Here is a 16,933-nt window from a genome sequence, read left to right on the forward strand (position 1 = left end):
ATCTAACTTAAACCTCCCCTGACTAAACTTCATGCTGTTTCCTCGAGTCCTGTCACTGTCGTGAGAGTGAAGACCATCAGTACTTGCCCTCTGCTTCCTGTCATGAGGATGTTGAAGACTGTGATGAGATTTCCTCTCAGTTTCCTCTTCTCCAGGCTTAACAAACCAAGTGACCTCAGTTGCTCCTCATACAACTTCCCCTCCAGACCCTTCACCATCCCTGTGGCCCTCCTTGGGACACAGCAGGGGAGCCCCCAGAGCTGCAGACAGACATATGCTCTGGCTGCCTGTGGCTGGTGCATGGCCTTGACCATCCTTTAGTGAGGTACAAAGGACATTACAAAGCACATCCTCAGACTTGTGCTTCCCGTCGTGTTTTCCAGGGTGTCCGGGGGAGAGCTGTTTGACCGCATCGTCGAGAAAGGGTTCTACACGGAGAAGGATGCCAGCACCCTGATCCGGCAGGTCCTGGATGCTGTGTACTACCTGCACCGGATGGGCATCGTGCACAGGGACCTCAAGGTATGGCCACAGCATCTCTCAGTCCCTGGGCAGTGTTAGCAAAGGTTCCATAACTATGTGAGTCTAACATTTGTGCCCTGGATTGGCTGTTTCAGTGAGGTTTTACCGTAGTAGAGAAACCTCGAAGCCTCCCCATGTAATTGGTTTTAATGAGGACTTTGCAATCACTTGTTACAGTGGGAATTTCCCATGTGATGTGGGGAAAAACCACTCGTTAAGACCACAATTGTTGCATTAAGGCAGAAAACTCATCTCAGTTGGGATGTGTTTACTGCTGTGAAGTGTCTTGCAGGTTTGCTGTGCTGTATTTACTTTGACTTAAAAATAATTAGTAACAATAAATAGCATGGGAAAGTAGAGTGATTTCCTATCATGGTATTTGGACCAGTGTTTTTGGAGACACTCTTAACAGCAAGGGTTCTTCTAAGGACAATTGTGTGATGATGTGATATTTAGATAATTTTCCTTTCAGCTGTACCATATTGTCACATCACAACCTCTCAGCTTTTCTGGTAAAAAAAACCCTAAACATTGTTTTTTTATCATTTCCTTCCAGTATCTTAAACTGTCATTAAGACAACCAGAAAGGCTTGGATTTCATAGCATGCAGCTAAATCGCCCCATGTTTAGTATCTTAAATAATAAGTTAGCAGAGGATACTAGAAAAAGATAGAAATCTCAGAAGAAAACTGCATGTTCAGTTCTTGAACTGCTTAATTCTACCAAAGTCTACTGCCAGAAACTAAAAATTCGGTGATCAGAATAACATGGTGGTGCTTTGGAGGGATGCTCCAAACAGGATTTTCCTTGGATGTTGATGCAGAGCTTGAATTTTCCCCCTGTACAGAGAGTAGAATTTGACTAAACAGGTCATATTATAGAAAGGCTTAATGAAAATTATTAGAGCCAAGAGCCACAAGGAAGAGATCTTTTTTTCTTTTTTTTATTTCTTAAATACAAGGTTTTATTAAATGTATTTTTAAATTCCTTCTTTGAATATAATCTAATATTAAACTGCACGTTTGGAATTTTTAACTACTCCTCTTAGCAAAGGTTGTAGTGCTGAGAATGTGACCTTGTTGTGCATTCAGATGGATGAGAAACTGTGGTTATGAGAGATACTGTTTATTTGCTTTTTATTGTCTCAAAAATTAGTGCTGATGTGAAGTGCTGTGTGGTGTAAAATAATAGATGACAGACTTGTCCCCAAATGCAAAGCATTGGGGCAGAAATGCAGCCCATTACTGGTGTAACCACCAGAACTGGTGTTCTCCAAGGTGCAGCAGTGCCCAAGACAGACAGACATGACGTTCCCTTGTGACAACCTCAGTGCAGCCATTTCCTTCTGCCAGTCTTTGACTCCAGATGGGAATCTTTTAGCTGTGTGTGGGCCATTCCTGCAGGATTGCAAGCTTTTTTGCACCTTGTTTCTGCAAGAGAAATACCTCTGCCAGAAGTGAGCATCCTATGATGTTCACTTCAACAGGTAGAGTAGAATAATAGAAAGTAGAAACTTTTTTTTTTTTTTAAGTATTGGTTTGGCACATTTTTAAGACAAAACTTGGAATCCACTGAAGGAGGATACACAATGATATCCTCAAATAACGTTTCCTCCCTGGTGTTGTCCCAGATAATGGATTTTCTCTAAGGAGGCACTGGTTAGGCTTCCATCTCCTGCAGTCTTCACATACTGCCTCAGTTCCTGTTCATTTTCTGCTGTAATGTACATATAAATATTCTCATATTTTTTAGAGTTCCACAGCATTCCAGTATGGAAGTATTGTTTAGTATTTTAACATGACCAGCTTGCTCCCAAAGTTCAGATTTTAGGAAATAACTTCAGACTTCTTTCTGCCACCAAAATTTTCAGAGGCAGGTCTGAGTCCTCCTAATTCAGATACTCCATTGTACAAGCTCTTGATATTCCCGTCTTCATAATTCTTGTCTTTATAATCTAAAGCATGTTGTAGCTCTCACTTTTTAAAAAATCATCTTATTTTAAAGTTCCTGTAATAACATATGAGATCTGGTGATTGGGAAGTGGATTCACGTACAAATTACTTTCAGAACTTACATAAGGCCATGCTGAATTTAGGTCAAACCAACCTTCTCCAGTGGTATTTGGGGGGAAAGACTAGGTCTTTTTCTTTTTTTGTTTGCAAGTCTTTGTCAGTACTGTATCATTTGTTAAAATTACTCAGAAAATACGGTATATGAAGGCACCTGCTCTGAATTTCTGTTAGCACAAACATACCATGATGAGAAAAACAGGGATATAATAAGGCTTTTTATGATCTCAAAATACCGAGATAAGCGTAAGTTTCAAATTATGATCCCCAAAACGAAACTCTGGGAAAGAATCCACTCTACAAAAATACAACCCATGAAACATCCATAACAGTTATTTATTGTAATTATGTGTTATTCAGATACCAAAATAGTGCTTGCTGTATTTGGGAAAAGCAGGTCTGAGCCCCAAGTCTCTGATCTAAGTAATGCAACAGCAGAAGAGATGGCAGCAGATGAAGTCCAGGGAAGTCTGAGATGCACAAAAGGACTGGAAGGCTCAAGAAGCTTCACTTGGTGCAGAGCCACCTTGTTAATGCTTTTTGAATTAACCATCTTGAAGAATCAGAATTCTTTCAAACAAGTTTAAGTTTCATATGGATGGGTTTCTTGGACTTCCTAAATATGAATAAGTGGGAACCTGAGCTGAGTTAGCAAATATTGGTAGGAAATAACTGTCTTCCTCTAATACGAGCTCTACCAACCCCTCAGCAGATCAGAAGTGGACAAGTAAGAATCAGGGGTGACTCCAACCAAGGGCAGAACATGGCATAAAACTGTGAGCCTTAAAACAATGTCAGCATTATAATGGCCAGTTAAAGCACTAGACTTGTGAGTCATCATGAGAAAGAAACATAAATGGTAAAACTTCATATTTATTTTGACAACCAAACTGTTTCCCTTTATATCTCAGCCCAGCTGCCTAACAGCTGTGGATGTACCTTGTAGATCCTCTCATGGCCGTTGTGTCCCATGGATAAAGCCAGCACTTTATGCTGGGGCTGGGGAGCCATAAAATGCTTTAACCTCCCCTTGAAGCTGAAGGGGAACCTCAGAGTCGGGTGGAGGGGACGTCACCCTCTGGCACTTCTCCAACCCCTCTTTCCCCAGAGCACATGAAGAAGGGAGGACAGATGCTGGTGCTGCTGCACTGCAGTTGCTCCTCCCTGCAAATCCAAGCTTGGATGTTTCCCAAGGAGTTTGAGGATGTTGTGTGTCCACAGCTGCTTCTCACCATTTCCTGGAGCACACAGCAGGCCGAGGGTTGGAATTTGTACCAGTTTCTGGGCAAAAGACTACACCAGGGTTATTTTGAAACATTGGGTTCCCATCACTTTTATAGGTGAAGACCCCCAAGGTCGAGGGCCTGTTGCCACCAGCTGTCTGAGTGCCAGCAGGTGCTGGAGCTTTTTGTGAGCCCAGATATTAAGTAGGGAAAAAAGTGAACTCTCACAGCACCTAGAAAGAGCTCTGCTGTACAGCAGTAGCACAGTCATAACACATGGATGCAGGACCATGCAGGACCAGATGGAGGATAGTTGGGCTCTCCAACCCACCTGACACTGGTATAAAAAGTCACAGGGCTTTGTGGAGTGATTTGTGCTTTCCCTCAGCATAAACAAGTTGCTGTGCTTAGTGCTACAGCATTTTTTCCTAATCAGCTCTAGCAAAAACATCCTTGCTGCAAGTCTGTTAACTGTAAAGGCATTTCTGCTCTCAAAAGTTTTTTTTCCAGTGGAAAAGATACAAAAATTCTCTAATACCTATTGGTTTCCTTTTTCTTTTTTCCAATGCTGCATAAAAAATTTCACTACACTACCTGGATTTACCATATTTACTTGATTTCAAATGAATCCTTTGGTTTTATCACTCTGATGTGATAATATGTCAGACACATCTCACAAGTAAGGGATGAGCCTTAGTTCTTGTCTGAGCTGCCAAAGGAGAAGTTTGTTATCCCAGAAAAATTATTCAAAGCTCAGGTGTCAGTTTCTTCCATTCTTTGCCTACAGGAGAGGATCTCCACATAGGTTGTAAGGACAACTTCAGATTTAGGGGAAACAAATTATTTTTGTGTGTGACATAACTAAGGATTGTATTAAATGCAATGCATGAGTCAACAGATGTTGTTACTGAACTTACATATTGAAAATTCACTGTGCTTATTTCCTTTCTAGCCTGAGAACCTGCTTTACTACAGCCAGGATGAAGAGTCAAAAATCATGATCAGTGACTTTGGATTGTCAAAGATGGAGGGTAAAGGAGATGTGATGTCCACAGCCTGTGGAACTCCTGGCTATGTTGGTAAGAGATTTGGTTATATTTTATTGAAAATTAAATAACACATGTTTTCTAGTGCTGCTACATGCTGCACATGAGATTTTACAGATATTAGATATATTTCAGAACTTGATGGTGCTTTGTCTTGTGTGTTCTTTCCCTTTGGGTTGCAATCCTGTTCTGAGTTGATGGGATTCACTTTCATGTGTTTAGTCCTTTGCAAAGTGAGTCTTTTCTAACACACTGCTTGTAGCTAAATCAGGAGCACATAAAGAATAACCTCAAACTTATTGATTCTGCAACCTATAAAATCAAGCAGCTTTTCCTAATGAAATGTATTCCTTTAATCATAAAGAATAGCATTTTCCAGATTCCTCTGATAGAAGACAGTAAAATGAAAGATCTGCATTTACTCAGATATGTTCAGTAATCCTCTCTTACAAGCACATTAAGTTACTGACTCAGATGACAGTATGCAAAAACTCTTTAGATCCTCAAGCCTTCCTGGACTTTATGAAATTGTTTCCTATCACTTATTCTTTGTTCTTCTGCCCATTTGTTAGTGATTGTACAAGGCTACTGATTAGAAGGGTGTTTGCCAGCATTCTTTAAAAATAGCTAAAGTAGCTGAATGTGAGATTTATACAGCAGGTGATGGTGGGGTCTGGGTGAGCAAAAATTATTTAAAAGGCTCACTTTGTGCACCAGACATTCAGCAAGCCTGGGCCTCCTACCATAACCCCCGATCATCAGCTGAGGCAGTAAAATTAATTTCTGGGGTATCCATGAAATCCATGAAAGTGAAAACAGCTGCCACAGGGATAGATTTGTCTGAGATTTTTCCAGCAGGAACAACTGGATGTTTTCCAGCAGTCAGAGACATCTTTTACTTAACAGCTGGCACCTCACCTGTTTCCATACTTCTGATAATACCATGGTATGAGATGATGCTGTTATGACACAGACATACAGATTTGTCCCAGGTACCTTTTTCTGGGTATAATCTTCACGCTGCACAGACACAGTCTATCCTGATAACATCAGGAAAAGGAACAGATTTCTGTGCTTTCCCATCATGAAGCCATCAGCCCATCATTGTTTTATTTTAAGACATATGAGTCAGGATGCTCTCTGCACAGCCTGGGTAGCTGTCTGGTGTAATCACACCAGACTGGAAATCTTCTTCTAAGCAGTAGCAGGAATTGAGCTGAGATAGCAATTTTCATAATTTTTGCTGTCGTCTCTTCTCTCCTTAACAAACTTGTTTTATTTTGTTCTGGAATGAGCACTGACTAGAATAAGTCTTCAGACACAGAGAAGCTCAGATATAATTTGCTGAAGTGCTGATGGAAATGAGGGAGTTTGACTGTGCTTGGGCACTGAGTGATCTCATATGGTCTCTCAGCATAGCCATTTGCATAAGAAAACTTACTATTTTGTAGAGGAAGCTCTCAGAGCCTGTGACACAAACTGTAGTGCTTTGAGAGATGTTTGAGAGCTCTCATTACTCATGGTCTGGGTGCTGATAGCTGCACAAGTGCCTCCAGGCCTGTTGTTACCTTACTGAACACAGGATTTACTCATCATGGTTCAAGAGGTCCCAGCCGCTTAATTCTGAAGTGCTGACAGGACTTTCCCCTCTCTCTCACAAAGCAAACATCTTCAAATATTTGTTCTATTTCTTTTTTTTTTTTTTTTTTTGGACAGGAAGGAGCTCCTCTTTAGTGCTGTACTTTTTTTAATGTGATAGGTTGCTCAGACAACATTTTCCAAGCACAGAACATTTTTGTTGCCAGCCACTGTGGTGATGCCCCCAAATGGGTCTCCGTGAGTGTCACACCTGATGACATGGTTTCTGCATATGTGGTCAGCAATTCGTCCACATCCAAAAGGTTTCCTGCCTTCCAATTTGCAGCACCTGCCTAGTGCCCTCAAATCAATGTAAGAGTCGTTCCTCCTAATGGCACAACATGAATACATGTCCTCAGCTGGGTTGGGGTAGACAAATGCCACAGTCCTGGCCCATAAAGTGCCCTGTCTGCCACCTCTTTTTGTGTTTTGTGCTTTTTGCCCCCAAGATATTTTACTTAGGGTTAAATAACAGTTAGGGATCCATCACTCACATTGCATTTCCTGGTGATTTTCTCTAAAGATATGTAGAACACACCATTGTTTAAGATTTTGGTTAGTAATTGATTATTTTTCTCGGTTTAACTACTTTGTTTTTAAATTACTGGAAAAGAATTACTTGCATATCACATGTCAAAGGCACCCAGAGCTCTGTCAAGAAGTCATTAGCATCCACTCCTATTTATACTGCATCTCCACAAATGGATCCAGTCAGATCCCACTGTGCAAAGTGTCAGACAAGCTTCTGACTTGGAAGTAGACCTGATCTTAACTCATGTCTGCTACCCAAGTATTTGAAAGTATGTAAACTCTTGTCCTTTCTGTCTTATTTCCCTGTTTAGGATATACTTTCAACTCTTTGTCTTTGAGTTTTTATCTCAACTTTTCTTAGTTTCATCTACAAAGAGCAGTAGTATCCAAGACACTGAATCCCTGTTTATGTGGTTTGGAAATTCATTGAACAGGGAAAGTTGTAATTATAGTTAAATTCTTTAACAAATATCAATTTTCTTACTGAAAATCAAAGTATTACGTATCAAATTAGAGTATATCTAAAATGTGCATGACCAGTAGTGGATTAGCACTTTAGCTTTTAAAGCTCTGCCTTACAGATCAAATTACTGTTACGAGGTCTGAGATCTTGTTTTTTCAGGAGTTTTGTCAGAGATTTTAGTCCTCAGGTTAAAAGCTGATGGTTACGATAATTTAACCTAATTAGTTAAGCCACTTTTGATAAGAGGACAATCTAAATGTTTAGTTACTGCAAAGGGCATCTGACAATACAATCTTTTCTAAGGAGGTCCCCCATTTTCTTATCTGCTTACTGCTCTTGTCCCCATTTTGTATGGAAAGAGTCTAGGTGATGAGCTGAGACTGGGCACCCAGCTTTTAGATAACACATAAATTGGGTTAGATGAGGTGGCTTGTGTGGCTCATTTCATTGCAAATTAGGTGTGTGGACTGGCCTACATGGATCCCACCCCATCATCTAAACTGGAGAATAAGTGATGCTTTCAAAACCCTGAGTGATGTGTGTGGTTATCAGCAAGGTTATAAGCCATTAGTGATTTATCATTTTAAACATCATAGATTTGGGCTGGTCAGCTTGAAACTATTTATAATAACTCAATTTTGATGGAGGAACTTTTCAACCTGCCTGAAGCTGAGCCATCCCTGAGGTGTGTCCAGTTGGGCACCCACCAGGAGGTGACTCTAGTCACTCAGAAAATTCCTCTAAAGACGTTTTGGCTGTTTGGGAATCAGGTATCACTGAGTGACTTTCCATGAGACCTGGTCTCTCAAAAGTTTTGGTTACTTCTGCAGATGAGACTTAGACTTGCAAGACACTTAGGAGCATTGAAAAGTTTGAAAAAAAAGTTAGAAAGCCTGTCTGAGGCAATCTGATCTCCTTTGCAGAAAGTCTGAATTATGAGCTGTGTTTGTGGCTGGCTAATATCTTAATCCTACTGAGATTTAAAATTCTTGCACTGAGTCCCAATCCAGCCTCATGTACTATTTTCTCGTACTTTCCTGTCGTACAAATTGGGCTGGACCCTGGATATGTGGTTGGTCCCTGTACAACCCACCTCACTCACTGTTTCACTTTCCGTAGTGCTTTTATGAAAGGTCATTTCACAACATTCAGCTCTGCCAGAAATCCAGTTTCAGATCATACTAAAGCCACATGTTTCTCTTAACCCTGCTCAAGACCACAGCATTTAAGTAAGCAATGGATTTCCATGTTGAATTTTGACCTCTTTGGTATCCTTTGCGTCAAAGGTTTGAAAACACTCAATAAGCCTTTGGAATATCCTTATTACGAAAAAGTTACCTCAGGAGCTGTTTAGGCAGTAACATGAGTAATAAAGTAAAAATAAAGCATGGGAACCACTCTGACCAGGGTTTGCTCAGGCATAAGCACGTGACAGAGTGATTTCTCAGCTACATTGACTTATCCTGACACTGTGTTTGCTTGTGTGTGGTTGTGCCTGAGTTATGTCCCATGACAAATATCTAAATCTGACTCAGCAAAATGAAACAGGGAGAACAGGAGCACAAGAAGTCAGCAATACTGCACTGAAACCCTGATCTTCAGAAACAGCCTCAAACTTCAGTGTCTTGGCCAAACAGAACACAACAAACACTGGAGGACTGTGTGAAAAATGGACAGGAGTTGTTTTCATCCCAGGAGTCAGCAGGAGAACACTGGTTTTGTAGTGAAACTGCCTCATGCATCTCAGCCTGTTTGCACTGTGAGGAGACTCTGTAGGACAGCAGAGGAACTCACAGTGCTCTTGCACTCTTTGACTTCAGAAGAGGGGCTGAGTTGGCCCTTTGTGCCTCCAACCATCTTCTCAGTAGTGCTGGATTGTTCCTCTCTGTCCATCTTCTTGAGCTGGTGCTTCAGAAGTCCTAAGTGATGGGGCTGGCACCATTTCCCTTTGGTGTCCCTTATAAACTCTGCCCATATCTCACCTTCTCTCTTGGATTTCATGGCCATCCTGTACCTGTGCAGCCCATTCATGTTTCCCCTTTTTTACCTGCAGAATGCATCTACATGATGGAAACTGGCACATAAATATTTACCAGCTGAACTATTTGTCCATGTTTGCACCAGGCCAGTTTACTTGGTCAGCTGAGCCATGTCCCTGCCCAATGTGAGCACATCTCTGGTTATTTTAACCCTATTTAGATCTTTCAATTCATCCCACATTTACAGGTGATTTGTCACTCCTACAGGGAACTTCAAGGCCATTAACCTTTGTTCAAAGGCCTTCTTCCTTCTGGCATACAGTGTGTGGGAAGCCATGTAAACCACAGAAAATAGCATTAGACTGAGTTCTTGTGGGACAGCCAAATCTGCTGGGAGTAGCACCATCATGGGAGTGAAGGAGAACCACTTTTAAGCAGAGGCTGTTTTGAAGAACAGGCACCCTCATGACTTGTACAGTGTGATCAACAGGCTTAAAGTATCAGAGCAATCCCCATCACCTGAGCTCTTTGCAAGAACATGGGTTGCTGGTTTTGGCACCCAGGCAGCTGCATTTTTAGGGAGCTTATTAGCATAGCTAATAACTCACTGAGGGTAATGGCATGGTGTTCTGAAAGGATTCAAAATGTTCCTGGTCTGTACCTTTTTTTAAAACCTCCATTTGAAACGAGCACTTTAATTTTTTCTCTTATTAAAAGCAAAACACAACAAAAAAACCCCAAACCTAATAATAAAACAGCTGATCATCTGGCCTGGGAAGCACATTTGATGAGGCCCTGGGACCATTATCCTGTCTGGTACCTGGCACACGTTGCTGGCAATAATGTTTATTCGGCCTGAAACACAGTTCCTGGATATGGAGGAAGGGTCCAGGTTTTCTTCATTGATTTCCCTGTCTCTGGATGACTGTTGTGTAGCATTTGAGCCTTCAGTGATTCCCTAGGGATGTGTGATACTGGAAGCCTTTGCTCAGCTGGCGTCTCCCCAGCAACAGAAATGGGAGATTTGACTTTCCCCTTCTCCTTACTGCTGTTTTGTCTCCTCAGCCGTCTGTGTTGATCCTTTAACGCTGTCAGATCTTGGATTTTTTTCATTGTGTCTCCTGCTTTTGCCTCTTGGCACTGATCTACCATCATTCCTAAGAGCTCCTCTGACTTGTTTTTCAGCTCATTAAATATTTCCGTCTCTCTGTGTATCAGAGACAGATGATGCTGAGCTATCTTCTCCTGTTCCTGTTATGTGTCTACTTATTGGAACAAAAATCAAACCCAACCATTTGGCCTTAAAATAAGTATTTAACACCCCTGCCTTTCTTCATTAAGGTTTACCAAAGGGGGGGTAATAGCCTCCCATTTGCTTTGAGCAAATGGTGTTCTTACCTGCTTCACAGCCACAATCCACAACAGCATTATCAGTGCTCTTCACTACTTTAAAACAGAGAGAAATGCCTCAACAAAGCTTTGATGTTTTAAGGGGGAGAATCTTTATATAGTTCACATCCCCTCATCTCAGATTTGTTTTCTACTGTGTTAATGTGGCATATCTGTATAATGTCGGGAGCTCACTAGGATCCCTGGTGCTTAGGAGACATTTGCATGATATTTTCTTTTGGAGTTATGAGACGTATAATGTTTACCAGTCTTGAAAATTGTGTAAACAGGAGCAGAGAGTCAAAGGTAGAAGAGATATGTGAATAAAATATTGGGAATTTTGAAGGACTGGAGAGTTGGAAGACATCTAATCTAATATAAGGACAGGGGAAGATTAACTCCCTTCTTCCTCGTATTTTGTCACAAAATTCAGTCACAAGGGATGGAACAAAATAGGAAACTGAGTCTCCCAAATCCTATTTGATGCACATTTTGAAAAACATATTCTTGATTTTGTTGGCTTGCCTAGCTTAAGAAGCTAAGTCTTTGAAGAGTCCTACCAGTACACCAGAACATAGGTAGCAACTAAATGTGAGGCTCAAGTTTTAACACTTATATGTGGTTCCCAATTTTCTTTGCTGTTCTTCAAGTAATTAACGCCTTTGATGTTGGTAAGACTCCTGAGAGGAAGGTGTAACCCCCAAGAAATATTTCTGCTGGGACTTGCCCCTTCATGACTTTTTTCCAGCATTAGAACTCCAAATTACTCAGAGGAAATACTGTGCTTTTTAAAGCATAGTGTGGCAAGTCTGCTTTAGGAATGCTACAATCAGTGATTTCTGGCATTATTGTGGACATTTTGCTTTGAAAAAAAAAAAAATGCAAAAGCTTCTTTACATGAAACAGATTAGGGTCACAAGGTTTTCAAATTTAGGTTTAAGCATTTGTACAGCAAACTCCCAACAGGGAAAACATAATACTCCAGGATTCCCCCAAAAATACACCTTTTTAACTCTCACTAATCTCGGATAGGAAAGCAGACCCACAAAGAGTTTCAGTAAATACCCAGGCTCTTGCTTCTTGCAAAATTCAGAGTATGGTGGCTGAAAGCTCAGAGACAGAAGGCTCAGTTCCTTTGCATGTGTCCAGTTCCTGCCGCTTTCCATTTCTCCCTCTGATGTGTCTCTGTTCCCAGAGGCAGAAGGACAAATTACTCCTCCTTTCTCTGATGTCCAGCAGGCTTTGAAAGGCAGCTGCTGGAAGAAATGGTGGCTGCTCTCCTTCCTCTCCTGCAGACGTAGTTTATCTCCTCCCTGACATGCTGCACTTTCTGAGCTGCCTCTGGAACTCTCTGGTTTGGCAGCATGATGTGGTGAAGCTGTGATGCTGTCAGGGGGAATGTGCATCTCTGCACCCGTGCAAGGCTTGACCTCATTTTCCTCCTAAACAGGGAGGTGATGACTCTCTGCCTCTCATGTATTTTCTGTGCTTAGTTGTGTTTTCTGTGCCTAGAGACAAAAAACAGGGAGTTTTCTCCTCGTTAGGAGTCATCCTTCTTTGTAAGAATACGAGCTTCAAAAACCTCAGGACATTTACAAATGCAAGGGCTGTGTGTGGAGGGCAAAACAAGGTCTTGGGGAGCTTTAGGGTCCTGCCTCTTGACCGTACTCAAATATTTGTTCCTATAACATGTTCACGAAGCCTAGCCATGATGATGATGATGATGAACTTGTGCTTGCTTGGCTTTTTGTTTTTCAGCTCCTGAAGTACTGGCCCAGAAACCCTACAGCAAAGCTGTGGACTGCTGGTCCATCGGGGTCATTGCCTACATCCTGTGAGTACCTGTTGGATTTTCAGTCATTGTCCCACTTGGGACCTGCAGAATGCTCTCCCACCATAGAGTTACCCGCTTAGCCTGGGCCAAATTGTTAATCTCTGACACCTATGACCCAGGATAACATGAACTCTGGACAACTCCCAGCTACATAAGGACTGAAATTTGGGCACAAGTGGTAGGAAATGAACCAGTACCCTTCAAATGCCAAAATCAGTGCTCCCACCTGAACTACACTGTAGGCAGTGGTGTGGGCTTGCCCAGATTGTGACATTGTTGAAGTTATTATGTCCCCTGCTCAGATTAGCTTTGACAGGAAACAAATTTTGCTGTTTCCATGCAGCATAGCACCATGCCTGCAGGCATATCCCAAAAAGCCACCTCTCTCATGGCATCACCCTAATGGCTTTTTGTTCCCTGGGGAGGGCACAGAGGGAGATAAGGAGGAAAGAGCTTTTAATGTATGGGAATGAGTTATTCTCATCAAAACATAATACAAAAGTATTGAAATTCTTACTGAAAACGAGGGATTGTTTTCTCATCTCATCCAACCATCAGGTCCCACAGGAGAGAGTGAGCTCTTCCCTCAAGCCATTAAGCCTCTGCATTCTTGGCTGAGATTGCTCCTGTAATGGGACTAATCACTGCTCAAAGGAGGGGGGATTGATTGCTTGAGAAAGCTGCAGGACCAGGACTTCTGTGCATTCTCCAAAGTGGTGGATAGATCTCAGAACTCATGTTTATGGAGATGTAGTGCCTATCCTCATTCATTACCTGCCACCCTTCTTCATAAAGGCTTACTAGGATAATTTAGATTGGAGGGAACCTTGAGAAACCCTTTCCTTGAGGTCAGACTAGGGAACCTAGGGCTTTATTCAGTTGTTTCTCAAAATCCTCCAAAGACAGGGACTGTGGGCAACCTCTTCCACTGCTTGACTGTCCTCATGGGGAAAACATTTTTCCTTATATCCAGACTTGTTTTCATGAAAGAGGCAGCCAGTACTTTAGATGCTTTCAGTCCTTGAGCCATGGACGTAGGTGTACCAATCACTGCTCCAGTGACAACACATGGAAGGACTGGAGAGGTGTCCAGGCCACTGTGGTCACAGGGATACCCTGGTACCATTAGTACCAGGGTACCATTAGGGGTCATTAGTGCTATCCAGAAAAAGGCATTCATAACATTACTGGGCACCATCATCTGAATGCAGATCTGTGTGCATGAGTATATAAAATCACTGCTCATATTTGGATTGCAAAGAAAATGCAGGACTCGTTGTCTGACACCAGTTTTTAGGGATCTCTCTTGACGGGGCAGGCTGTGCTCGAGGGTGAGGGCTGTAGGTCTGTGCATGTCACTCAAATAACAACTGCACAGGTTTCTTGTGCCCAGCCTGAGAGACTTGAACCACAAGCTATTCATGTGGGTCTTTGAGAGGAGATTGGGCATTTGCCACAGACAGATTGGGGTGACCACACAAAGCACAACAACCCTGTTCCTTCAGTCAAGAGAGCACAGAGCTGCTGTTTGGCTACTGACTGCCACAGAAACAAATGCCTTTTCCTGCCAGCATTACCAATGCCTTCTCTTTTTTTCGACTTTTCCCTTTTACGAAACTGTCACAGTTATACAACGCTGAAGAAAAAAGCAGCTCCAATGAGGCACAGCATTAAAGCATTCCTGCTTTGTTCCTTTTCTCCTTATGCAGACATTTCATGGCTTGTCAACATGAATGACTTTTTGATAGGGTTGTATAACTATTTTTGCCAGGATATACCTCACTGCTGTGTTATCCACTCTGTGCAATGTTCATTTCCTACATTTGCATTTGATCTTGAGCATGTTATATGCTACCCAAAATAGTTTTTTTTATATTAAAATGGTATAGGAAGGATTTATTTATCTGCACGAGTTTAATTATTTAAAACAAAGTCCTGCCTGAAAACATTAGTTTTATGACTGACTTTCTAATCTACATGAATATTTGAAAGCTTATTGAGTGCAAAATTTTACAGGGGAATGGATTTATCTTGGAGCAACCATCAATAGCAAGATGCAAAAAGCTTTTGCTAAACAAAGCAAAAATCAACAGTGCTGATTCTGACTTTGTTGCAAAGCCCAATGGGACATGTTGCAGCACTGAGGAAGAAAACAGACTTGCCAAAATACCTCAAAGGCTGCTTCACACGTCATGCCCTAGTGCTCTTTTTGATAAGGATAGTGCATGCTGACCCAAAGTTACTATTTTTCACAAGCAAACCTGAGCATGGAAGTCCTAGGGGTTGGGTTTTTTTAATGTATTCAGTCCATGTCAGCCATGGCAGGACACAGAGTCTTTTCTGTTGCTTTTTTAGTACTTTGCTGAGTACCAGCTTCAGTGAGTGGGAAGAAGGAGGATGCAGGTGGAAGAGAGCAGTACTTTGCCTCACTTCCAGACTCAGCTGCTGCCTGGGTTCAGTTTATTGTCAAATATCCACCATGAAAATGTGTGTCCATCTGGCAGCCCATGGGAGGGCTGTGAACTGTTGCATCTGGTTGCCCAGAGATAAACCTGGCTCTGCTTATCTCCAAGTTTTCAGTTCCATGTATCAATGGCTCATGCACCAAAGGTCTTTTTTGCTGGCAGACCTGTTGTTATTTCACTTGTTGCTTTTATGTGTCTTGCTGAGCAATAGGGGTGAGACAGTGCTAGGTAATATGTCCTCCACACCCAGTTTTTGAGCACATCTTCAATAGGTGGAAGATTTCAATCTCATCCCTGATCCTCCCTTCCTGAGCAAGGCTGCTCTTTCTACAAGGTTCAACTCTGTTTCCTTCTCTGTTTTCCAAATCAACATGTGCTTGGCTTGTCAAGCAAAGGCATGCACACTCCTCAAATTTAAATTCCCTGTTTGCTGTATGGGGAATTCCAACCCAGAAGGCTTAAATCAGCTCAGTAAGAATGAACCCCTATGAATTCCAGTTTGCAGGACAAGGAAGCCTTTTCAGAGTTTCTGTGCTTCAGGTAATAAGGACTTGATTTGTACTGTGTACAGTCCAAATGAATGGTAATAACACTTTGCTGCAGAAGGATCATGGTAATGTGTTTGCCAGACTGTTACAGCTTGGGTGGGATTGGGTCTGGACCAAACCAATCTTCTTCAGTATTTCTGCACGTGAACTACATCCTTCAGCTTCTGTAACAGCAGCATTTCAGGGCTCCCTTTGGTTCCCCTGATGTAGGTGCTTAGTGCTGTTGCAGTCACATACAGTGACTGGTCTCAAGCTGTGACTTCAGGACAGTCCAGCCCTCCATAGTCCCGTGACATCCCTGTCAGCTGAGGACAGGGGTGCTGTGCACTTCAGCTTCTCCGATGGCACAGGACTCTTTGTCTGGGCACCTCAGCCCAGTCTGGGTCAGTTCAAGCAGTCCTTTCACCAGGGCGTGCCCTTCAGTTGCCTAAACTTCCACATTCAGTGCCACTCTGGGGCATCCAGAACAGCCACGTGCATTTGGCAGATGCAACGTACTGTGGAGACCTTCCTTGCGGAGTGACAGATGGAGCCAAGAGGGAGACCGTGGACCATGTCAAATAGCACCAGATGTCCATGCTGAGGTGACTGGATCACACCCTGCTCTGTACTCAGAGCCCTGCTTTCGCAATATGGATTAATTTGCTTTATGGAACACTTGCATCACTCTCCAGTCTCCGTTGACTCCATCTCTGTTGAGTGCAATGTGGTCTTAGAAACACAGCCCACATCTCACATGTCCTTGTTTTGGTCTGGATGTCATCCTTGCTTCCAGGAACAGCCAGAAGCTGCAGATGTGGTCTTTTAAAAGAGTGGATGTCTGGGATACAGCAGAGAGGAAAAGGATCCTTCCCTAAGCTGGAAGGAGGCAGTCCTGCTGGACTGTCTGATACCACCAGTGATGGACATGGATTTAACACTTGGGTTTGCTGTCTCAGCAGTGCCATACCACCAGAGCTGGCAGAGCCAGGGAGCTCCCAGTGTGGAATGACACTGAGATGCCTCAAGCACCAGCAGTACAGTCACCCTGGTGCAATGCTGGTAGTTAATCCTGCCCTGAGCAGCAGTTATAATTCCAGTATATCACTGCACCCATACAGATATGCCATTTCCAGCTTCACTGTCAGCACAGTTGGAGCTACTTGCACATGCCTAAAGCAGTTGGAGACGCAATTTTTGCATCAGGCAATCTAAGCACAATGTCCTGCATCACCTCCCCACCTTTC

General features: G+C 42.5%; 1 protein-coding gene across 3 annotated transcripts in view; it reads left to right on the forward strand.

The window, feature by feature from the left end:
* Positions 1 to 16,933, forward strand: part of CAMK1D (calcium/calmodulin dependent protein kinase ID) — a 216,708-nt gene that overhangs the window by 171,321 nt on the left and 28,454 nt on the right. For all 3 annotated transcript variants that reach the window (XM_051795201.1, XM_051795202.1, XM_051795203.1), the window contains exons 4-6: positions 384 to 522; positions 4,767 to 4,893; positions 12,619 to 12,694. In XM_051795201.1, coding sequence (XP_051651161.1) covers positions 384 to 522; positions 4,767 to 4,893; positions 12,619 to 12,694 — 342 coding nt within the window. The remainder of the gene's footprint in view (positions 1 to 383; positions 523 to 4,766; positions 4,894 to 12,618; positions 12,695 to 16,933) is intronic.

This window comes from Manacus candei, unplaced genomic scaffold (assembly GCF_025592945.1).
Source record: "Manacus candei isolate 608988 ecotype Guabito, Panama unplaced genomic scaffold, ASM2559294v1 h1tg000042l, whole genome shotgun sequence".
Lineage (NCBI taxonomy): Eukaryota > Metazoa > Chordata > Aves > Passeriformes > Pipridae > Manacus > Manacus candei.